The sequence below is a fragment of the Calidris pugnax genome, unplaced genomic scaffold (genome assembly GCF_001431845.1).
Source record: "Calidris pugnax isolate Ruff unplaced genomic scaffold, ASM143184v1 scaffold20, whole genome shotgun sequence".
NCBI lineage: Eukaryota > Metazoa > Chordata > Aves > Charadriiformes > Scolopacidae > Calidris > Calidris pugnax.
This window is the reverse complement of record NW_015094510.1, coordinates 33,852,358-33,873,809: the sequence shown is the minus strand read 5'-3', so window position 1 is coordinate 33,873,809 and position 21,452 is coordinate 33,852,358. Positions and strand designations below refer to the sequence as shown.

At 46.4% G+C, this 21,452-nt stretch overlaps 1 protein-coding gene across 1 annotated transcript in view; it reads right to left on the bottom strand.

Annotated features, from left to right (window-relative positions):
- Nucleotides 1-793: 793 nt before the first annotated feature.
- The window catches only part of MAML2 (mastermind like transcriptional coactivator 2), a gene marked incomplete at its 5' end in the record, with an annotated part of 215,655 nt that continues 194,996 nt past the window's right edge, over nucleotides 794-21,452 (bottom strand). Inside the window, 3 exons of the mRNA XM_014965773.1 lie at nucleotides 794-1,776; nucleotides 7,860-7,971; nucleotides 11,064-11,267. Of these exons, the coding sequence (XP_014821259.1) occupies nucleotides 794-1,776; nucleotides 7,860-7,971; nucleotides 11,064-11,267 (1,299 nt within the window). The remainder of the gene's footprint in view (nucleotides 1,777-7,859; nucleotides 7,972-11,063; nucleotides 11,268-21,452) is intronic.

The following is a 21,452-nucleotide window of genomic DNA, read 5'->3' as shown; positions in this document are numbered from 1 at the left end:
GGTGAGGTGGCAAAGTGAGGATCCTGAGCTTTGGTGTAGTTCATCTCATGTTTCCCTCAATGCCAAAAATGATTGTGCTGCTGGCAGGACAGTAGTGTCCTCTGATAGTCGCTGCAAGCACTGATGAAAAGGAGAAAGCAAACACTAGAGCACACCAAGTAATGCACTGGATGATCTGTTTCCTTCTTCCCTTGGATGAGACAAGTTACTCTTTTGTGTGCTATGAAACATAGAGGTTTTAAACCAGAATCATCCGGAAAGCAAAGGTTTGTACTGTGTAGAAGTAAACAGTTTTATAACGCAATGAGATTTACACAGGGCCTGATCCTGTCTTGGCTGATGGTTCCGAGGAAGTTAAGGGCTGTGCACACGATGACTGAAGAGCTCTGGACCACTTGGGCTCTTACTTGCACTCAGAGAAATGATGTTCCACAACCCATACCACTGTCTGGTGCTTGCATGTGTGGGAAGCTAAACACATTTTTCCACACAGCCCCCATAAGAAAAAATTGATGGGTTTGCAATGCGCTGGGCACCAGTGTGGGGAACAGACTCTTCACGTGTTCTCAATCCTTTGTGGCAGGCAACAGTATCACTTATGTTGTTGTTTCACCAGGGGAGACTTCAGTTTTGTTCCTAGAGCAACTCTTCAAGCAGGGCAGTTGCCCTACGTGGCATCTTATAGGACAGCCCAGTTACTGGAGTGTAAATTAATAAAGCAGGTTGTTGGCATATAAAGAGAAAAACGATGTCCTTACTGCTTCTTCATCTGGTTCGTCCTTGGTACTGTCACTTACGAGTGGTTTCCCAAGATTTCATCGAGGTTGATGTCTTTCATCCAGTCATCGTTACCAGGTTCTGTTTTCAGTAAAGAATCTATAAAGTCTGAGTCACTGTTGAGCGCAGGTCCTATACTGTCACCTTGCTGGTTCAGAAAGTCAAATGCTAGGTCATTACCATGGTCACTTCCTTGGTAAGCCCGAGAGTTTTGGTTGGTAGATGTGAAACTGGTTGATGGCAGAGATGATGGAGGTGTCATACTTGTTCCTGGCTGATTCAAGGTAGGCACAGTCTGTCCTCTCAGCTGGTTAGGCCTTACGCTGAGACCTCGTAGTGAGCCAGCAGATTGTCCATTTAGAGTCTGGTGCATTTGGTTTAGAGGAGGCCTCATTTGGACTCCCGCTGTTAACTGATTAGGAGGTGCCAATGCACGCTGTGGAAAATGCTGGTTGCCTACGTTGCGTTGCAAAGACTGGTTAGGATATGGAGTGCCGGTGGGGAAACGGATCCCTGTGGGTTTCAGTGCATCCTGCTGCTTCACGGCAGCTTCTTGCGGGGCCCAGTTCTGGGCAGTGGCAGTAGCCGTGATCATCACGTTGGCCGGCCTTTGAGCGGGGATACCTGTGGCTCCATGGTTCAAGCTTGGCCTTACTTGCTGCGAGTTGACCGCTGACCCCGTCCCAAAAGCTGCTACGTTGTTTCCCTGCGTCATGGTTTGCTGTCGAGACATCATGGGGTTATTCTGACTGGGCAGGACTTGGTTTTGGTTTCTGTGTGGCTGCATTTGGTTCATTCCTGAAGTCACGTTGTATGCGCTTGGTTGGTTGCAAGGAAGGTTCCCATAGCAGCCCATACTCCGAGCGGCAGGCGCAGAAGGCATTCGGGTCCCAGCTGGGGTGGACATGAGGCTGGAGCTCTGGGGCATGATGCTCTGAGTTGAAATTGGGTTGGATAAGGGCATGTTGTTGGAGCTCATACTTACAGCTGGTGAACCACCTGGAAAGGAGAAAAAAAAATATGAGCATATCAATGTGTGGTGTCATTGAAATACCAACAGGTTAAAAATTCAGTTTTTCTAGCAGCAGAATTTCTTGAAGAAGAGACTTAGCTCAAGGCCTTAAAGATGCCTGTCATCCAAAGGGTGGTTTGGTCTATATGACGCCATGGTGGTCTTTCCACCCATTCGGAGGACATCAGATAAGCCAACACCATTGCTCATTGTAAGAGAAATATTGGAGTGGGGAAGGACAGACAGAACCACTGGGCAGGAGAGAATATTTTTCTGCCTTTTTTTTACAGAAGCACAAGACACCTCAGACAGGACAAAGCCTGTCTACCTGAGCAGAGGCAGAGAAGAACAACAACTTTTCTTCCTTACAGGGCACGGCTCATCTGGCTCCCTCTAGAGACAATGGTGGTGATAGGCACCATTACCAGGTCCCTTTTCCACCTTTCTTAGACAAGAATAGCATACCTTCTGGGAATGCAGGTGATAGCAGGAACCAAGACTGTGTCTCACACATCTACAGCATTCAGAGCTTCCTTCCTAGCCAGGTGCAGGAAGAGCAGCTCAGCCCAGCTTGTCCTCCATCTTGGTGGCCGAGCAGGCAAGAGGACATGGCTCGGTGCTGCGTCTGGTGGGTGCCACCCATGTGCCCCTTCTAAGTTCTATCCCCAGCTGGGCTATGGCCATTTGCCCCTGCAGAAACTGACTCGCCCATGAGGGAGTCACACATGATACCTGATGTGCAGGCATTTGCTGCACATGAATATCACCTTTTGTGCATCAGAAAACTAGAAGTTATGAGTTGGCACGAATCCATCTTTCATGGCTAATTCTGCCCAGTGGAGGATTTTCCTGTACCTGCCATCTGCCAACGAATCACAAGAAGAGATATTTCTCTTCTCTTCAGCTTCCAAACTGTGACACAAGTTCACTTCTGTGGCAGACTTGCAGCTACACAGTCTCTATTTTGAGGCCACAATAGGTCATTTGTGCAATGTAGGCTGATTGCTTATGCAGTGCAAGGCTCTGAATTAAACCCCGAGAGAGTGGTTGAAGAAGACCAAATGTTTTCTGAACACAGCCAGTGTAAACACAGGTTCTCCACTGTGGAGAACCCCGCTCTGCATACAATCAGCTGCTCCACACCTTAATTCCTTTTGCTCCTGTCACTTCCAGTACAAGCCCTACAAGAAGGGCAGCCAGGTTCAAGGCAAAGGAAAGGAGATGTTTCTTCACATAATGTGTGGGTCAGCTGAGGAAATCTTTGCTACATGGCACAGTACAAGCTAAATTCTTGTTCCGCTTTGGGTGGCTCCCAAAGTGTAAGAAAATCATAGAATCATAGAATCATAGAATCATAGAATGGTTTGGGTTGGAAGGGACCTTAAAGATCATCTAGTTCCAACCCCCCTGCCATGGGCAGGGACACCTCCCACTAGAGCAGGTTGCTCAAATAGCCATCCAGCCTGGCCTTGAACACCTCCAGTGATGGGGCATCCACGACCTCCCTGGGCAACCTGTTCCAGTGCCTCACCACCCTCACTGTAAAGAATTTCTTCCTAGTATCTAACCTAAATCTCCCCTCCACCAGCTTAAAACCATTGCCCCTTGTCCTGTCACTACTCTTCTTTGTAAAGAGTCCCTCTCCGGCTCTTCTATAGGCTCCCTTCAGGTACTGAAAGGCCGTTATGAGGTCTCCCCGGAGCCTTCTCTTCTCCAGGCTGAACAACCCCAGCTCTCTCAGCCTGTCCTCATAGGGGAGGTGCTCCATCCCTCTGATCATCCTCGTGGCCCTCCGCTGGACCCGTTCCAACAGATCCATGTCCTTCCTGTGTTGAGGACTCATGGGCTTGCTACCAAGGTACCACCACATTTTGGGAATTCTCTGAGCTTCTCCCAAAGGAGGAATTGAGGAACATACAGCCCTGGAGCTTTGCTATTTCATAGGTAGCAACTAGTAGCAATTGTTGGAGATGGGGCACTGCCTTGATTTGATCCTTCATACATATAAGAAAACCAGACTGAATTTGACTAACTTTGATTTCATCATCAAATCTTATTAGTCTGTGTGATTAATTTTATTAGTTGGTCCACTGTCAATGGTGCCACACAGGTGCTTGAAGACTCTGATCATGCCTGCAGCATTCTCCAAATGCATCAGTCTCAGTGTGTGGCATGTTTTCCAGTCCTTTGGTCCTTCTAAGATCTTTACAGAACTTGACAGTTTTCAACATTTGATTTCAAGGCTGTACATCACAGCTGGTCACAGTAATAGCACTTGCACATTTCCAACATGGATGTCAAGTAAGGTCTTTTTTTCCTGTTCAGCATCATCTCAGACTGTGCTTGTCCTTTCGGTTGCAATCAGACAGCCTGTTCACAGTGATATCTGGAGACCTATCAGCCATTTCCTTATGTGTTGCATTAATTTTGTATCACTCTGGTTTCTTAACCAAAATAGGCAGTACGGGGTCAGTGTTTTAAAGGACATTATGTGAACAACTATTACCTTTATCAACCAAAGTTGTGGTTTCATTGGAAAAAAAAACCAAACGTGCTAGTTTGAAAAGATTCTTTTGTGTCAGCCCATGTTGCCTGACATTAATTACATTCCCTTCCTAAATTCAAATTCTTTATTTTTCAGGCTGTATTAGTTCCCCAGTTTTTTTGCTGAGCTCTGCATTAGATCACTAGGGCTGCAATTACCTACTTACTCTTTTAATTTTTGTCATGGCATTAGCAATCTTCCTTGGAGTTTCAAGAATAAATAAAAAGTGACGTTAAGAATTTGGAGAACCTCTCATCCAGCTCTTTTAAAAATCATGAAGACAAATCATGTGCATACATATTTAAAAAGTCTATGTTTAGGAACAGCTGTTTAATATACTCGTTGAAATGTTCTTGTTGAAATTTCACCATAATGATGTTAGGTTCCCTTCGCACTGGAACCGAAGAAAGAATTACCATATTTTTCTGTCTTTTCTGCATTATTTTTATAAATATGCTATTTCTATTCAGTAATGGATGCAAAGGATTCCTTTTTTACTTACGTACTTAAAAATAAGCTCTTCCCAAACCATTATTAACACTGAGCATTACTCCACAACCAGAGTTGCTTATTTAAAATCAATATCATAGAATCACAGAATGGTTAGAGTTGGAAGGGATCTTAAAGATCATCCTGTTCTAACTCCCCTGCCATGGGCAGGGACACCTCCCACTAGACCAGGTTGCTCAAAGCCCCATCCAACCTGACCTTGAACACCTCCAGAGGCATCCATAACTATATAAACATAAATACCTAAATTAAGAAGCTCACCTTATCCTGGAATGCAGGCTTTCCACTAACTGGCTCTAAGCAGGAGATACTTGACTATAGAGAATCTAATTGTCCTAATAATCACGTTGTCCTAACTTAAGCACCTAAATTCATCCCTGAGCTGGGCAGTCCCTGGGACAGAAGATGCTGTGAGGAGTTCACCTGGCTTTACCTCCACAGGGACAATCAGATTCTCCTCCATGTCCTCCCAGGGAGTGCCCTAACTGTATTTAGCTCTGGAAATGAAGAGGAGAAAAACAGTGCTCAGCAGACAACCTCACGATTAGCCCCATCTTTGCCTTTGCTAGTGGGTTCTGCATTGCTGACTGCTTTTTGGAAATACTGTAACATCTTTTCACAGGAGAGAGAGATGGGAGCCCTGATTCTTTGCTCCTTTTTGCTGGTACTAAAGCAGGGGAATGGCGCAGAAATCACTGGCATTTCAAAAGACCTGGAATAGCCATCTGGGGAGACCTGATTCTCTTTCTCCAGCTGAGCTACTAGTTTGTGGAGTCACTTCACTTGCCACTGGTATGGAACCCCTCCAGGGGTGACCCTGCCAGCTGTTGAGCAGCCCCCAGGGCTACCATCACACTGCTCCTGCAAATGCCACGCTCTTTAACAAGCACGAGTGGTCGGGACATGGGTTGTACTTGTTGTGCAGAAGATGAAGCTTCCTCTTTCTTTCTATTGCTATTTTTGTCCTTTTATTTTTAACGCAAATATTTTCCATTCTGATTTTTTCCAGATGGGGAGAAATGTCTTCCCCGGCAGCGCTGCGTACAGCAGCTGGGCACCCCAGGCTGTGGCGATTCGGAGAAATGCCTCCCCTGCCTGATCCACCTGCTCTTCTCTTGGGGGCTTCTTGCCGTGACATGGCACTATGGGGAAAAGCAACGAGGGATAAAATGCTTAACCATGTACATCCACGCCCCTATGTTATTTTATTTAACTTTTTGTCTCTTCTTCCCTGACCTGAGCAAAGCTATTCCCAGAAAAAGGGAACAGATTCCCTGCTGTTACTCCCTTATGCAAGAGTTTCCTAATTGCTCCATCTGGTAGCTTTGCTGCGAGCTCCCAGCACAGCCCTTTCTCCCAGGCTCGCCTGAAAAGCTGCTCTCCTCCCGGCGCTCACTCAGCGGGGACTTCAGATTTGAATGGACAAGTGCTGCCAATCCCACATGTTTCAAACCCAGGAGATGGGGCTCCAAATACCACGAGATTGGCAAAGAGTCCATCAGATTAAGACGAAGAAGAGCCACATGACAATGGCGATCTCCTTATTTTGGAGCCTTTCACAGATGTGGCTGCAGTCACTTCCATTTTCTCTCTAAGGCTAGAAATGGTTTGTTTTTAAGTAAAAGCCAAGAATCTCAGTTAATCATTTGATTCCAGGAATGAGCCTTTAAACAACACCAGCACCACATCAAATCACAGGATTCCCCAGCAGACTGCTGGGGTTGCCAACACATTTGTTGTATGAGTGCAGGAGGTGCCAAGCCAGCACGCAGGGCTCTCTCTGCCCTGTGGCACTGCCCTCATCACGGGTTATTACACTGGCATCTGCGATGCTGGTGCAAATTTACTGAAGATGACAAACACTCAGGCCCATTAGAAAGCAGTGGTTTCCAGACTGCAGCAAGCTTATCGCTGGTAGGACTTGTAAACAAAGTGAAGGAGTGCATGGACATTGCCTGAGCAGCCCAACCTGGCCCCTCCAGGCATAGCTGGGCTGCTGGTGCCATGGCCAGCAGGTTGGGCTGGTGTGTGAGTGAGCTGCACTTGGGAACTTGCTTAAATAGTAATAGAAAAAGTTTTGCAACAAAGGACAGGTATGAAGGAAAGACTCAGATCCTTGGCTGAATCTGCAGAGCCAGTAGTTACGGAAAAACAAACTAACGAAACCATCTCTTGTTTCCTCAGTGTTGTATGCAAAGATATACTAGAAGATAAAGGTTCCTTTTCATACTTAAATGCACAGATACTTTGCAGTATAAAGCACATCCTTTGATCCCATCTGCTGCATTTGCCCCATCTCCTCTCTCTCACCAGCATCTTTTCCTTACTCTGCCTTTGCTCTTGGAGCAGCGTCCAGCAAACCAGCAAGGTGAACAGCATGGAAAGCCAAATAGGCAGTTCTGTGCTCCCAAAACTAGATACTCCAAAGAGATGAGAGCACAAGAGCTGAAACCAAGGACTAGGCATGAAGTGTTGGGCATTTTGTGCCCTAAGAAGTTCTGGATGAAAGCAGGGGCTTTCACCCTGCTGTTTGACTGATCTGTTGAAGATGTTGCTTGTAGAGCAACACTGAGGCCGTGACCGTGCCATATTAAAGAGACCAAAAGTTCAGGTGATAGCTCTGGTTGGCCATGATGGTATCATGCAACGTACTTTAAAAATCAGCATGACGGTCCTCATTCTGTACATGAGCTGCCATTCAGAGGGAGCGGTGGTTCTCATCTCAGTCTCTGAAGCAAGATGTACCATGTATATGAGAGAATCATCTGGATGGAGTGATGTTGCATAGTCAAGAGAACACCTCTGTATAAAGTATCTGGGGGTACATCTGCCCTAGGCAGTACTGATGGGAGGGGTACCAGCCCCTCCTTCCCCCGTCTGAGAGATGCAGCATCAGCCTGGATGAACCACCAGCTGGTTCAGGCCCTGGGCATCACTGCATGCATGGCTCTTCTGGATGGTTTTCCAGCTGGAAGGAAGGAAGGAAATAGCCTCATTTAGCCAATGGACACTTACCAGAATATTGGTTTGCTTGTTGCATGTTGACCACGTTCCTTCTTTGATCTTTATAATCTGGTGGTGGTCGTGTCAAGTGTCTGTTCAGCTGGTCTTGTGGAGTGATTTTCTCCTAGAGAATTAAAGGAGAAATATATTAATTTGCTTTTCTTTGTGCTTTCCTGGCTCTGTGTTTTTCCCGCGTTTTCTCAGTATGTACAAAGCTGAAATGTTCCTTCCTTTCACCCTGTCTGGTTGACAGGAGAGGCAGCTGTGAACCTGTGCCATCACCCACTGAAGGCCGAATGGAAACCTTTCTGCTGGTTGTATTGTGTTTGAGTCTGGTCTAACTTTCCCTAAAATCACTGAGAGTTGCTCAGCCTCTGTGAACTTTGGCTACCTCCGCACTGTAGTACAAAGTGTCCTCTGATGTCTGCACTGTCTTGCTCACCATGTTCATCAGACAAGAGGAGCCTGATGATTCTTCATGGCTCCAACCTTGTCTGTGCAGCTGGGTTTGCTTTCAGAGAGCACACAGAGGCAGGCCAAAATTGCAGGTCCAGCCCAAACATGCCACTGGGATGCAGCTGGGGAGCAACGAGGGTCCAGACCTGCAAGGTCCACACCTCCCCCTTGGCTGCATCAATGGTCATCAGCCCTTTTCACCCACACAGCTCTCACAGGTGCACAGCTGGCAAAGAGCATCTCAGCTTGTCATCCCCATCCGCAGCCGTGCCCATCCCTCACTCTCTCTTTCCTCCTGCATCAGAGGAGGTCCCACAAAAATCAGCAAAACCCATTGCTTTATCCTCCTCTTCTCACCGGGGCTGCCAGCAGGAAACATGGCCAGGGTTCAGCAAGGGTGGTGCTGGGCCATTTGGTTTTTGTGCCTCTCACCATTGCCCTGGGCTTCCCTGTACATGTATGCGGTGCTGTCTTTCCTCTTACACTGGGAGTGCAAGCAGAAAAAGCTGACTTGTAGGAGAGACTTTTTATTTTGGGCCTGCAGGGACACCTCTCTGGAGAAGGGAAGAGAGAAATCCAACCCCTCCAACTGGCATCTGACTAACTGCCCTGTGTTCATAAACATCTAGAAAGTACAGGCATCAGAGTCAATGTCAAATCTCTCATCAGCATCAGTGTGACTTGACGCCTCCAGAGTTCTGCTGCCCACCATGACTCCTTGGGATATGTGGTCCCACTGCAGGAAAATGCGGGTTTGACCACCTCAGTCACTGGTAAGTCATTACTGGTGCTCCTGGAGTCGTGCTTACTGGGCAGCTGCTGGGCAGGCTTCCCCCCTTCCCTGCAATGCAGCTGGGTTTCGTGTTCGGCTGCCAGAATGGCAAGTGGACTTGCCAGTGGGAAAAAGAGTCAGGCCCTGGCTGCTGATGGATGTCCATCAGAGTAATCTGGGGATTTTCTGCCTGAAAAGAGAACGCAAATGGACCTTCTTATGAAAAATCTGTTTTTACTTCTGCCAGGAGCACTTTAAAACACTGGGAGAAGAGCCTTTCTTGTGGTATTTAGGCATTTCCATAATTCTTCACTCTGGGAGTGAGGGATATGATTAAGATTTATAACGCTCGTTTTAACACACTGCTCAACCTGAACCCTTGTGAAGAAGAAAGACAAGTTATCTCCCAGGAAAGCCCTGCAATACATGTAAAAACTGTAGGCAGGCTTTGTGTGTATTTATATGTACATGGTACAAAAGCAAAGGCAAGCTGATAAAAAAACCCCACATTCTGTAGAGTGATTTTAATTTCTATTTTATCGATTTTAAAGGAGAGCTATTTGAGTAATTAACTTTTTGTCCTGCTAAAAATTCTGATAGAAAACTGCATCACATAGAGCTAACTTGAAACTCCAGTTTTGTTCTGCATAAATTAAAAAGTCAACAAATATTTCCCTTACAGGACAAATGAAATCCTTAATTTAAAACTCAAGCTTTCTAACTGTGTTTTTGGAATGGAAATAAATTTGTAAACAAAAAGATATTCTCTGTAAAAAAACTGAATAATTTTTGTTTTGAAAACATCCACACAAAACCAGGAATGTTTTTCCACTTCTGTGTTGTTCTTTAATTACTGAGTGGCATTCACTAAATGTGTCAGTATTTCTGAGTCTACGCCTTTATAGAGAAAAGAAAGTTTTGGATTCAAAATGTCAGGCCAGCATGAATGGGTCTGCTCTGGAGGCTGAGAGATGTGGGTTGAAGTAAATAAGGCTTGGGGCACTCTGTCATTGCAGCCTGGGGGAAGCAAAGCAGGTGGTGGTGTCACCTCCATCCTTCCCCAGCATCCTCCCTGCAGCCCTTCCCTAGTAGCCACAGGGCACATGTTACTGCTCTGGGCAGCTGGGACTCCCCCTCGTTGCACCGGCCACGGGTGATCATAGAATCATTGAATGTGTTGGGTTGGAAGGGACCTTTAAAGGTCATCTAGTCTAATGCCTCTGCAGTAAGCAGGGACATCTTCAACTAGATCAGATTCATGATGGGCCATGCAGCACCTTCAGTTGACTCAGCTCATGCAGTATCAATGGCAATACCAGTTTAGTGGAACTAAACTAGTGGGTTCTAGCACTTATCACTGCCAACAAGATCACAGATATCCCCCATGCCTCATAAAATGACCAGAAACTCCCAACTGGTCTCTCAGATACCGAGGGAGAGAAAAGAACTGGCTACAAATATCTGGAAATGCAAAAAGAAAAACAGAATGGAGGACTCTCCAGAGGTCCCTTCCAACCCCACATCATTCTGTGATTCTGTGACGCATGTATGATCCCAGCCAAGCACACAAACTTGTATTGAACATTATTAAATCGATATACCCGATCCTTGTTTACACACAGGGACTTTATGGGTTGCAGAGCCTGGAAGTCAACTTTCCGCTGTGGTCGAAGCAGCAGAGCAGCCCACCTTAGCTTATATTGCAAAGAAAACCACTGACAATGGTCATGTGCCTCAAATTAAGCATATGCCTAGACCATTCTCATAACAAAACCACAGTAGCTCGGATACTTGAATTCATATAAACTTAAGAAGGTTTCAAAAGGGCTTAGCAAAGTGCTGAAAAATATGAGGCACACTCTGGAAAGTCTAGACATTGCCAAAATGACCTCGAAGTTCTGGGGGCTTTCTTCCCCCTGTCTTAGTTTTCTTTTCTATTGTTCCTATGATAATCCTTTCCATGTAATATAAAGAATTAGAAAACTTACAGCTTCTGCCAACATCTGCTGCTGTAGAAGGAGTTGTTTTTGCTCCATCATTTGCCGTTGCAGAGCCTGCTTCTTTTCCATCAGTTGCTGATTCAACATTGATTGCTGGGATGAGTTCATGTAACTACTTCCAGTGTTTGGATTTGAGCAAGAACTCGAGCTTGGAGTGGGGCCAGCTCCCTGGCCTACCACAGAGTGTTGATCCTGAAACAGAAGAAATGGCTTGTGAAGGATGAAAATAATAACAAGCATCCAGAAAAGGAAATAATCCTTTTTATGCAATTAGTTCAAGCACGGGACATAGCCCACAGACTCTCAGGACAAGTGACTGATACAAAGGCTTTGACAAAGTAAGAAGGGGATTGAGTAACTTTGTCGCTCATAGAAGACTCTGAAAATGTGCCAGGTGGTTCCAGTGGAAAACCTCAATGTTGTACCAGGAGCTTGGGACACGTTAACAGCAGCAACGGAGCTGTCCTGGGGATCTTTCAGGAAACTTGCATCGGGCCGAATGGCAGTTTGTTTGACCACAAGGGAACAAACTCGGCGTCTGCTGGTTCCTACCATCTGGAGAGCAGCAGCGAGAAGTTACAGACTCATTGCTAGAAGTGGCATGTATTCTTAGAAAATACAGAAGCAGTAAGTTGTTACTCTGCAGTAGGGTGAGCGGTGCCACTTTCAGTTGTCCTGTCACCTCCCTGACAAAAGTGATCTCTGAGAGATTGCTAATTTTCTCCCATTAGCGGCAGGATTAAACAGGTTTAGAGTTTATCAACTTCCTTGGTAAAACAAATGTGTAACTGAACAGGACTTTGAAGAGGGTCCTTGTGATGGATCTAGCTCCTCTTCCCCATGTGCAGCTTCACGAGGAAGGGATGGCAAAAAGTCATCTCAGGGGGTGATGGGGAAGGTACTTGGGAACTCAGACCAAGAACATACAGGAGGACAACAAAGAAAGGATGACAATATGCTGCTCGTTTTCTTTTACCCATGGTTTCCCTTGGCAGCAATGTATTTTCTGTCTACTTGCTCCACCAGTGCTTGGTACTTGGACCTTTAACAAATGCAGGAAATAGTTTTCTCAGTTGAAAATTGTGTTACCCCACAAAAATACTCAGCCTATGTTGGATCACTTGATAGTCAGGTATTCCATAGCCACCCAGCTACAAAGAAAATAGGAGACACTGGGGAGGTTACAACAGTCACGAGAAACATCAGTTTTCTGACTCCACTTTGTTGCAATTCACCATAGGAACTAAACCACTTCATTCTGTGTAACCTATTCAGCAGCAGCGTATTTGCTCTGCAACAGAGGAATCTCCAGCTGGAGCCTGATGCTCCCTGTTGTGCAGCAGTTCTCTCAATCCCGAGGTGTAGTCCCAAGGTCTGGTCTACCACCTAAGTAAAGCTCTGCTCCATGAACATTGCCCCTCATGGCATCCAGGGAAATATGGACCAACCGTGAAGCAGGGACTGGCCGGGCATAGCCTACCCATGCCCTGAAGACTGTGGAGCACTGATGCTCATCGCTTTGCAAACTCCAGAAAAGCCCATTTTGTGCCTTAGCTTTTGCACACACACCCCTGCCATACAATAACACACACACACACACTACAAACTAATCCAACTTATCTTTCTGCCATCTGGCATGGGAGAAACACTATGATTGGTATGGGTATTTCTATTTTAAAATAATTCTGTGGCTTTTAGATGGGGCCACACGAGCGCATAGCTGGCTAGATAAAGTATTTGACGTCTGTTACTGAAATAAAAACCATGACTTTCTTCTGGAGCCACCTGCAGCCCCCAAGGCAGTGTTACAAACCCACCCTTCAAAATTTATTGGGCTCTTACACAATTATATCCCGCACACTTTCTTTCAGTTCCAGAAGGAATCCAGGATTGCTCGGCACTGCCACATTTTTCAGCCCTTATGTTAGCTGCAAGATAGAAAATACCTCCTCTCAACAGACCTGCTTGCCAAGTTGTTGCGCAAACTTTTTTGTCTTTCTTAAAATATTTTGAAAAGAAAAATATGTTACAATAAATTGGCTTTGACTTCTATATTCAAATGACAACTCTAGCTTGAACCCGGCCACATGTTACATCCATTAATAGAATTCATCTGTTGTGTTTTTGCACAGATAATGCAGGCTCCCCCAAATGTGCTTTCATAGTCCTGTGTAAAGAAAACCCCAACAAAGCCCAACTTTTTTTTTTTCTCCCTTATCCCCTGCCAGCCCATACAAGCTGTGGGGAGGGATTTTGTTTTAAGATAAACTGTGTAGTGTCCATTCACCATACCTATCAAAGAAAGCTCTTCTGTAATAGCAATTGGCACAAAACACCAGCTGCTTGGCGAACAGGCCCTGAGAAAACAGCATAAATCACCAGCTTGGAGCTGGTTTGGGGTATTTTTTTTTTGCATTTGGTCCTTTCTCTGCCGTTCATGAAATGTCAGTGTGAGCCTATGAATCTACGACGTGTTACTTCTCCTGCCTGCTGATCTTCCATCGGCAGCGATGCGAGGGGAGAAGGAAGAAGAGTTTCCTAATAAATCAGGGGATTAGTGGCGCAGCAGTTTGACCCTTCATGAACTGGTGCTATCGAGCCTTGCTCTCACGCCGCGCTTCCCTCACTGCAGATCAGAAGGCAGAAGGGCTACAGCGCTGCCAGGGACGTGGGCTCTGCCCCTGCGCCTCGACAAAGCCCGCTTTCCAGCATCCCCGCCGAGGAAGGGCAGATTTGGGTTGGAGCTACCCTGCTTTCATTGAACTGTTCATCCTGCTCTACGCCTGGCGTTACTGCAGCAGCTTTGCTACAGCTCCACACATCTAAAGCGGCTGGTGGCCTTTTGAACTCCATCCCTGCATTCCCATGCCTGCGATTTATGCACTTTAACTTTGGAAACCCTTGACTGAAGAAAGCCCAGAGTTGGACATGCATCTCCCCTCACCCAAGGGTGCCTCTGGACAGTGCCTTGCCTGCACAGTGACACTGTCTTATTTCCCTGCACGGGAAGGGTAACCCTCTCTCTGCTTTGCCTCCAAAGAGGTGACACAACCTGGAGTGCATCCCTGCAGCCAGCTGGGTGTCAGGGACGGGCTGGAAGCAACACACCTCTGACAGGTACAGGTTTCTGTCTGGGTTCATTCCCCAACTCCTGCTCCACTTGCTGTCACTGCTCATGCCCGCTGCAGCTTTTGGCTTCTAACACATATATGAATTACCTGAGATAGACTCTTTTCCTTTTCCCCCCTTTTCCCCCTTTTCCCCCTTTTCCCCCTTCCCTTCCCTTAGGACAAATTTTCTGGTATATTTACCCTCAGGCACTTCACTCAGGAGCAGAATTTGACCAAAGAGGTTAATTCACCACCTAGCAAGAGTCCAGTTCACCACAGCAGGCTTTGGATCAGACCTGTCAATCTGAAAGTTGTTCAGTTAGCAAGACACTTGGTTGTGATGGGGAGAGTTTTATACTTTCTTCCCTTTATTTTTCTCTTTTCTCTCCTCTCCTCTCCTCTCCTCTCCTCCCCAAAGCTTGTCAGGAGTCCCCAAAAAAACCCGCAAGCTTGCATTTCTGAATTCCTAGTTCAGAATTGGTTTAGGGACACTTGGTTGGAAAAGGATGCACAAACCTTTCCCTTCTTTCTCCCAGAGATGTCTTGAATTGATGAATAACTTTGGTGGGACAGAAGGGAAACAATGGTCAACTTTTTACTCAACCACAATGCCCACAGAGGCTTCCCAGCCAGGAGCACTGGCATCTGTGTCACAGGACGGGCTTCTGCTTCACTGAATTCCACTGAATTTCACTGAATTTTTAGAGTTGGAAGAGACCACAGGCTTCTTGCAGATTTTCCTTCAAAAGGAGGGGTTGAATTTTTCCACCTTTCTGTTTCTCCGTGCAGCAGCTCATTCTGTGCCCCGTGTCAGGTTGGGAGTGACAGTGCTGACTTTTCACTCTCCTTTTGCATTAGTTCTGGCTTAAAGAAGCAAAGAATTTAAAAAAAGGCTTCAGCTCCATCCACTGAAGCCTGCTGAGCAACGATGCCTGTCTGGCCAACAGCTGCTTCCAGGGGAAAAGCACAGCAGAGCTTCATCTGGTGACCAAACCTGTGCCTGATGTTCCCACTCGTAAGCCGTTTGATTCACTTGTGTTAATTGGCATCACAGGCTGCCTAGAGTGAGGATGGTGGAGACCAAGGCACCTTTGTGGATTTCTTCAGGGACCAGTGGCTGTCCTGACCCTATGAGCTTCTCAAGGGCATTATGCTTAGGCTGCAAACCACCCTGGACTGGGAAAAGGAGGAGGAGGAAAACTCCAAGTGGCTACTGAAGTCACCATTTCAGGGTGGTGCAGGGCTGGTGGCAAAGTCCAGACCCCCGAGACCCCCTGGTGTGAACCTCCATTGCCTCAGCTGGCATGCTCCTTTCCACAGCCAGAAACTGGGGTTCTCCAGCAGGTCCCAGAGCCAAGCATGGGGCAGTACCAGGCTTGTTCAGGAGACCTGATCTCACCCATGCAGCTTCAGGAAGCCAAGCACAGGGTGCTCAGTTGAACGGCCAGTCTCAGCACCTGCCAGTCCCCTTCTTAGCCACCTCTTTTCTACTACATGTCATGCAAACAGAAAAACCCCTTTCTGCTAAATGCCGGGGTTTCCATGGACATCTGGACTCCAAGAGCTGCCTGCCTGTGTCCTCGCCTCAGGCAAGAAAACAAAACTACAGCAGGCCCATGGCAGAGTGCCTGCAGAGTGAGAACTCTTTTGGTTATCGTAATAAAACTAAAGGGTTTTCTGACTTTTAGGAGCAACTCCCACTCTTGACGGGAGTGGGGAGGGCTGCCTTCCGTGCCAGTGTGCACTGAGAGAGCCCCAAGTAGTTCCCAAGGTTACGCTGATTCGCAACAGCCGGGGATCTGATCTACATATCAGGGCTGGGAATAACACAGAAACACAGCCAGCCTGATTCCCCCCTGCCTTATTGCCCAATGGGGGTGCAAAAAGCATCTTCCCGAGTACCACAAAGTCATTCAACCTATTTGCATATCTGGAATATACTGCATAAAAGTGAGTCTCCTCTGAGTTTAGGTCTCTAACCAAAGGCTTAGATCAGATTCCCTCTAAACTGCCTGCTGGAGCTCTCCCTTCACTACACAGAGGGACTGGGCTGTATAATTATGATATAGGTGTCTAATTTGGACAACTAAGTCAGGAGCCTGGATTCAACAGTAGGGACATTTCCTTACACTCCCAATTTCAGATGCTTCTAGTCACACCTCAGTAAGCTGCCTGGAATAGTGAGTGTGAACATCCCTTGATCTGCCAAGTGCTAGTAGATCTCTTTCTAAGGATCCATTTATAGAGTGAACTGAAAGCCCCTAAGGTTAATCATGCTGAAGATATTGTTATAGGTTGAATTTCTCCTAATGCCCTGCCAGAGAGTAGTTTTGTGCATTCCAGCAAGATCACATTCATATGTGTAAACAGCATTCAAAAAACTGAATATTGCAAGATCCCAAGACCTGTTTTTCCTGTGTCTAATATCCAGATACAGCTGGACGAAGACTGCAAAATATTTCCCTGCAGTGATTTTGTGGAGTGTTTATAAGAAGTTGGCTCAGCCACATGGGACCATCTTCTATGTTTTTCTCCTGTGAACATCTGAGCTCTCAGGACAAAAATTTCAGGGCCAACCATGTTTCCAAGGCACATACACAAGGAATCACGGACACTAGCATTTGCAATTTCACAAGCTCAGGCTGTCTGCCAGAAATACTTGTGCCTTCATCCAACCAGGGAAAAGAAGCAAATGCTGTGTCACTCCTCCAACAAATCAAGCAACAGAGCTCGAAGAAGAAATGTGGACGAATCCCTTCAGATACTACAAAGCTGGAAACGATCATGACAGTCGGGAGCACACACCTGATTTCTGCAGCCTCACGGGTGCGAGTCACCCACTGCAGTGACAGGGTTGGATATCAAGGGATGCAGCCCATGCTCAGCTGCAGAGGGACAAGTACTTCAGCACACCCAACTGCTGCAGCTCTCACTGGGAGGCCAGGCTCTTTAAAAGGCCAGTTTTTTGGACAGACTGAAATTTTGGGTGGATCCCAAAACTATTTTCAGAAGTAGGTAATTCTGCTGCAGGGTGTTGCAAAAGTTTATACATAAAAACAGTGAAAAAGGACACTGTGCACAATCTCCTAGGTGAAAATGGGTGATCAAATACCTCAAAGGAGCCAATCCCCACTTTCGGTGAGAAACCACAAGCAAGAGACTTTGACAGGCAGTTAGCTATTTGTGCAGTTCTTAATAGCACTTTAGCACTATCCTTTAGCACTGTCCTTAATAGCACTAATAGCACTTAATAGCACTGTCCTTTATAGCACTTGGCCTTTTCGGCACCAATGGGGAAGCTGCTCACTCCTGAGATCCCCACGAACTGGTTTTCAGCCATCAGTGATTGATCTGTAGCCTTGCTGGACAGCCGCACAGCCCCACAGCCGCTAGCAGGCACTCTCAGAACAACAATCCCACCCCAACTCCTTCGACTTGGGCAAAGTGGGAGCTGCATCTCGCAGGGTCCGGGGCTCAGACTCAAGCACTTGCACAACCACATAGCAACAGACCCAGGAACGGGGGCCTCATTACCAGCCTTGTCCCGACAATCAAGTCTTTAACGAGAACAAAGGTTGACAGTGATTAATCATTAAGACATTTCTTGTTCCTTGCTGCACGTGTTGGAGGCAGCCTCCTGCCGAGGCCGTCTGGCAGATTTCCTGTCTGCGCGATACCAGGGCCCGTGTCCGGACACACAGAGACGTCTTTTCCCAAAGCCCAGCGCACAGATGAACGTCTTGTCTCCTCCCTTTCTGAGCACGGCAAAATTCAGAATGCGTGTGCATTCTGCAAAAATAATAAACCCTCAGCCGTGCGTCTGATTGCTGTACATTCAGGGGAAACGGGCTGAAGGGGATTTGTTCACGTCAGAAATTTTCCCAGAGATTTCAAGGATGGATTATTAGTATTTTACCACGTGCACCCTGATGAACTTTTAATGTGATCTTCTGGCATAATGTATATATGAAGGCCTCCATTTTAGAAAGATCTTGTTTATTTGTAATGAAAATAACATGCACGTGTTGAAAGTTCAACAGAGGAGGTTATTGTGAAACGTCTGCATCAGAACAGGAATGTTGGCTCCATCGAAGTTGATGGCAAAACTCCAGCTGACTTTCCTCCCAGGTCTCCATCCAGCCAGAGGGGCACCCTTGGCTTGGAGAGACCTCAGCATACATTTTCTGGACAAGATACTTCCCTAGTTCAGGGAGACACTAGCAAAGACCCTCCACTAGTGTACCTGAGCAAAGACTATCCTTAGATCTGTGTGGAGCTCTGGTTTCAAATGCCTTGTGTGCTCCAATTTGTATTGAAATAAGTATGCCAATGTGCATGAACGATGAAGACTCCTACCAGGTTTTTGACAAGATCAGACACATACTGATTTGTTCTACTTTAGCATTATCATTTGCAGTGGCTGTACTGTGCCGTAGCCACATTGCAACAAGCCAAGCCCTTTAGTTTATCACCACACAATTGCAGGAAACCAAATTAGAGAGTTTTGAGAAACTGCCACTCCTCCAGCGAGACAAGAGCTGGTGAGGGTGGACCTGTTTTGCCTAGTACTTTGGGACAAGGCACGTGCATGCTCACAGGCTCCGTGCCTCTGCTAAGGAGTGGTGATTTCCAGCTGAGGCTGTGAAAACTTCCTAAACCGATTGAATTAGACACTTGTGGTTATCTGTCTGCATCTTTAGTGTGGGCATATATTATCTGCGGATATGTGTACCTTATTCATCTAAATGTTCTTGTCTCGTTGCCATATGTTTATTAACTTTCCCCAAAATTATCTAGCCTGAGGTTGATACAGAGCATGGAAAAATTCAGCCCACTAAGAAAAACTGTAAGCAATCAAAGACAGGGTCTTGTAAGAACAGGAACAGTGTGGTGAGCAGGACTCAAGAGTTGATTGTCCCCCTGTACTCGGTACTGGTCAGGCCCCACCTCAAGTACTGCGTCCAGTTTTGGGCCCCTTACCACAAAAAAGCCATTGAGGTGCTGGAGCAGGTCCAGAGAAGGGCAATGAAGCTGGTGAGGGGTGTGGAGAACCAGTCTTATGAGGAGCTGGGGTTGTTCAGCCTGGAGAAAAGGAGGCTGAGGGGAGACCTTATTGCTTTCTACAACCACCTGAAAGGAGGGTGTAGGGAGGTGGGGGTCGGTCTCTTCTCCCAAGTCACAGGCGACAGGACTAGAGGAAATGGCTTCAAGGTGCACCAGGGGAGGTTCAGATTGGATATTAGGAAGAATTTCTTCACTGAAAGGGTTATTCAGCATTGGAATGGGCTGCCGAGGGAAGTGGTTGAGGCACCATCCCTGGAGGGGTTCAAAAGACGGGTTGACATGGTGCTGGAGGACATGGTTTAGTGATGGGGTTTTTTGTCAGAGTTAGGTTGATGGTTGGACTAGATGATCTTGAAGGTCCCTTCCAACATAGATTAAGATTCTATGATTCTATGATTCTAAGAGGAAGTGTTGGGTGAATTTAGTGATAGGTGGCACTCTCATACATAAGTGCTTATATGTAAATGTCCAGTTTACAAAGCAGTGCTAAAACTGACACTGAAGTCTTATGTATTACAGGCTTATATATAAGGTGTGTCTTTTTTGCCATATCATCCTCATGCCTCATCCTCCTGTTTCCCTCCCTGCAGCAACTCCAACAGTCCCACTAACCCAAGGGAATATGGGCAACATATAGGGGAGTGTGGCCCAGAGGTCCTCGAGCTCATGGGGGACCCGGGCAGCGAAGACCGCATGGAGCAATGCCAAGGGAACTAGTTAGGTGTGAAATATTTATTCTCAAAGGCCACTGTTTGTTTTCAAAGATAAACCACGCCAAGGGACATCAAGCTGAGGGGCGTTTAGCTCATGAGGACACTGTGTGAGTGCAGCCAACATCCAGAGCTGAACCCACCCGATGCTGTCACTGATCAGGTCAACACTAACGCTGCATTGGCAAAACTATTGCTTCCTAACAGATCTAATGGAAATAGAATAAAACAGCCCATGCCTTTTCTTCTCAACTAACGCAAAATTCTATAGGAAATGACTGCATTTTTTTTATCCTCTTGATTTCCAGGCTGTTCTCTAGTTTCCTCAGCTTTCCCCACTGGCATTTATCTAAGTTTTCATTACACCTTCCATATTCTTTCTCATATAGGATTCACCCTCCCTATTAATTGTCTGCAGTTTAAACACATTTGTGTCATTTCTAAACACCAAGGAAAAAAAAAAAAAAAAGGATGATGACATAGTGTGAAAATTTTCCTGAAGAAATAACACAAAGCAAAGCAAACACCATAAAATGCCAGTTTTTCTGTGGGAGGGTATGAGGGAGCAGGCAACCTGAACAAAATATGTAATGAAGAAAGAAAAAATAATTAAACACAAAGAACAACAACAACAACAGAAAAACCACATCACTGGGACCAAACACTTGAATACAAATGGGCACAACATGGGTGACATGACTGTCAGAGACACATATTAAGATCAAAGCTCTCCTGCTGAGAGTACACAGCAAGAACATGAGCATCCTTAAACCGGAGCCTCCTGGGATCCGCTTTCTAAACCAACAGCTCTGAACTCTGATGGAAAACAATGATGAATACTGAAAAGCAACGTGTGAAGAATGGCTCTGACCCGCGTCTCCCTGCGCTGATTAAAGCCTCGGGTGGGACACACAGTGGGACTGGGTCTCTTTGTTCCAAGTTGCCCATCCTGGGACAATGACTGATGCTAACCGAAATCAGCATCTGGGGCTGGAGACCAAGTGTCGCTGGGCACAGAAGGGGGTGGGGGGGACAACAAATCATTTCCTCACTGCGAGAGCCCATGGCGCTGGTGTGAGTGCGCCCGGCAGGGTTCAATGGAGCAGGTATGGCTGCCCATCTACTCAGTTTTATCCCACACAATGCAAACAGGGGTCTTCCCCCTTCCTTCGTTATAAAACAACTTAATTTGATGGTTGTTAATTTGTGGGAATTGACATAAACCTTAGGCTCTTGCCATCCCCTCTCACTCTGTTGATGAGAGTAATAAAATAGTGCCAGTGGCCACAGCAGCTTGAGGGATTTCTACACCAGGTTTTCTAACACCAGGTTTTCTAAAGAGCACTCCTGGGACTTGCTTCATTTTTTACTATGATCTCAAGTTGTAGGATGAAATGTGGTTCTATCAGGTATCCCAGAAGGTCTGATTACCTCTTCTCTGGGGGATAACAGCGTTAGACAGAGCTCACCCAATTCTGCTTTCAGCCCTGCAG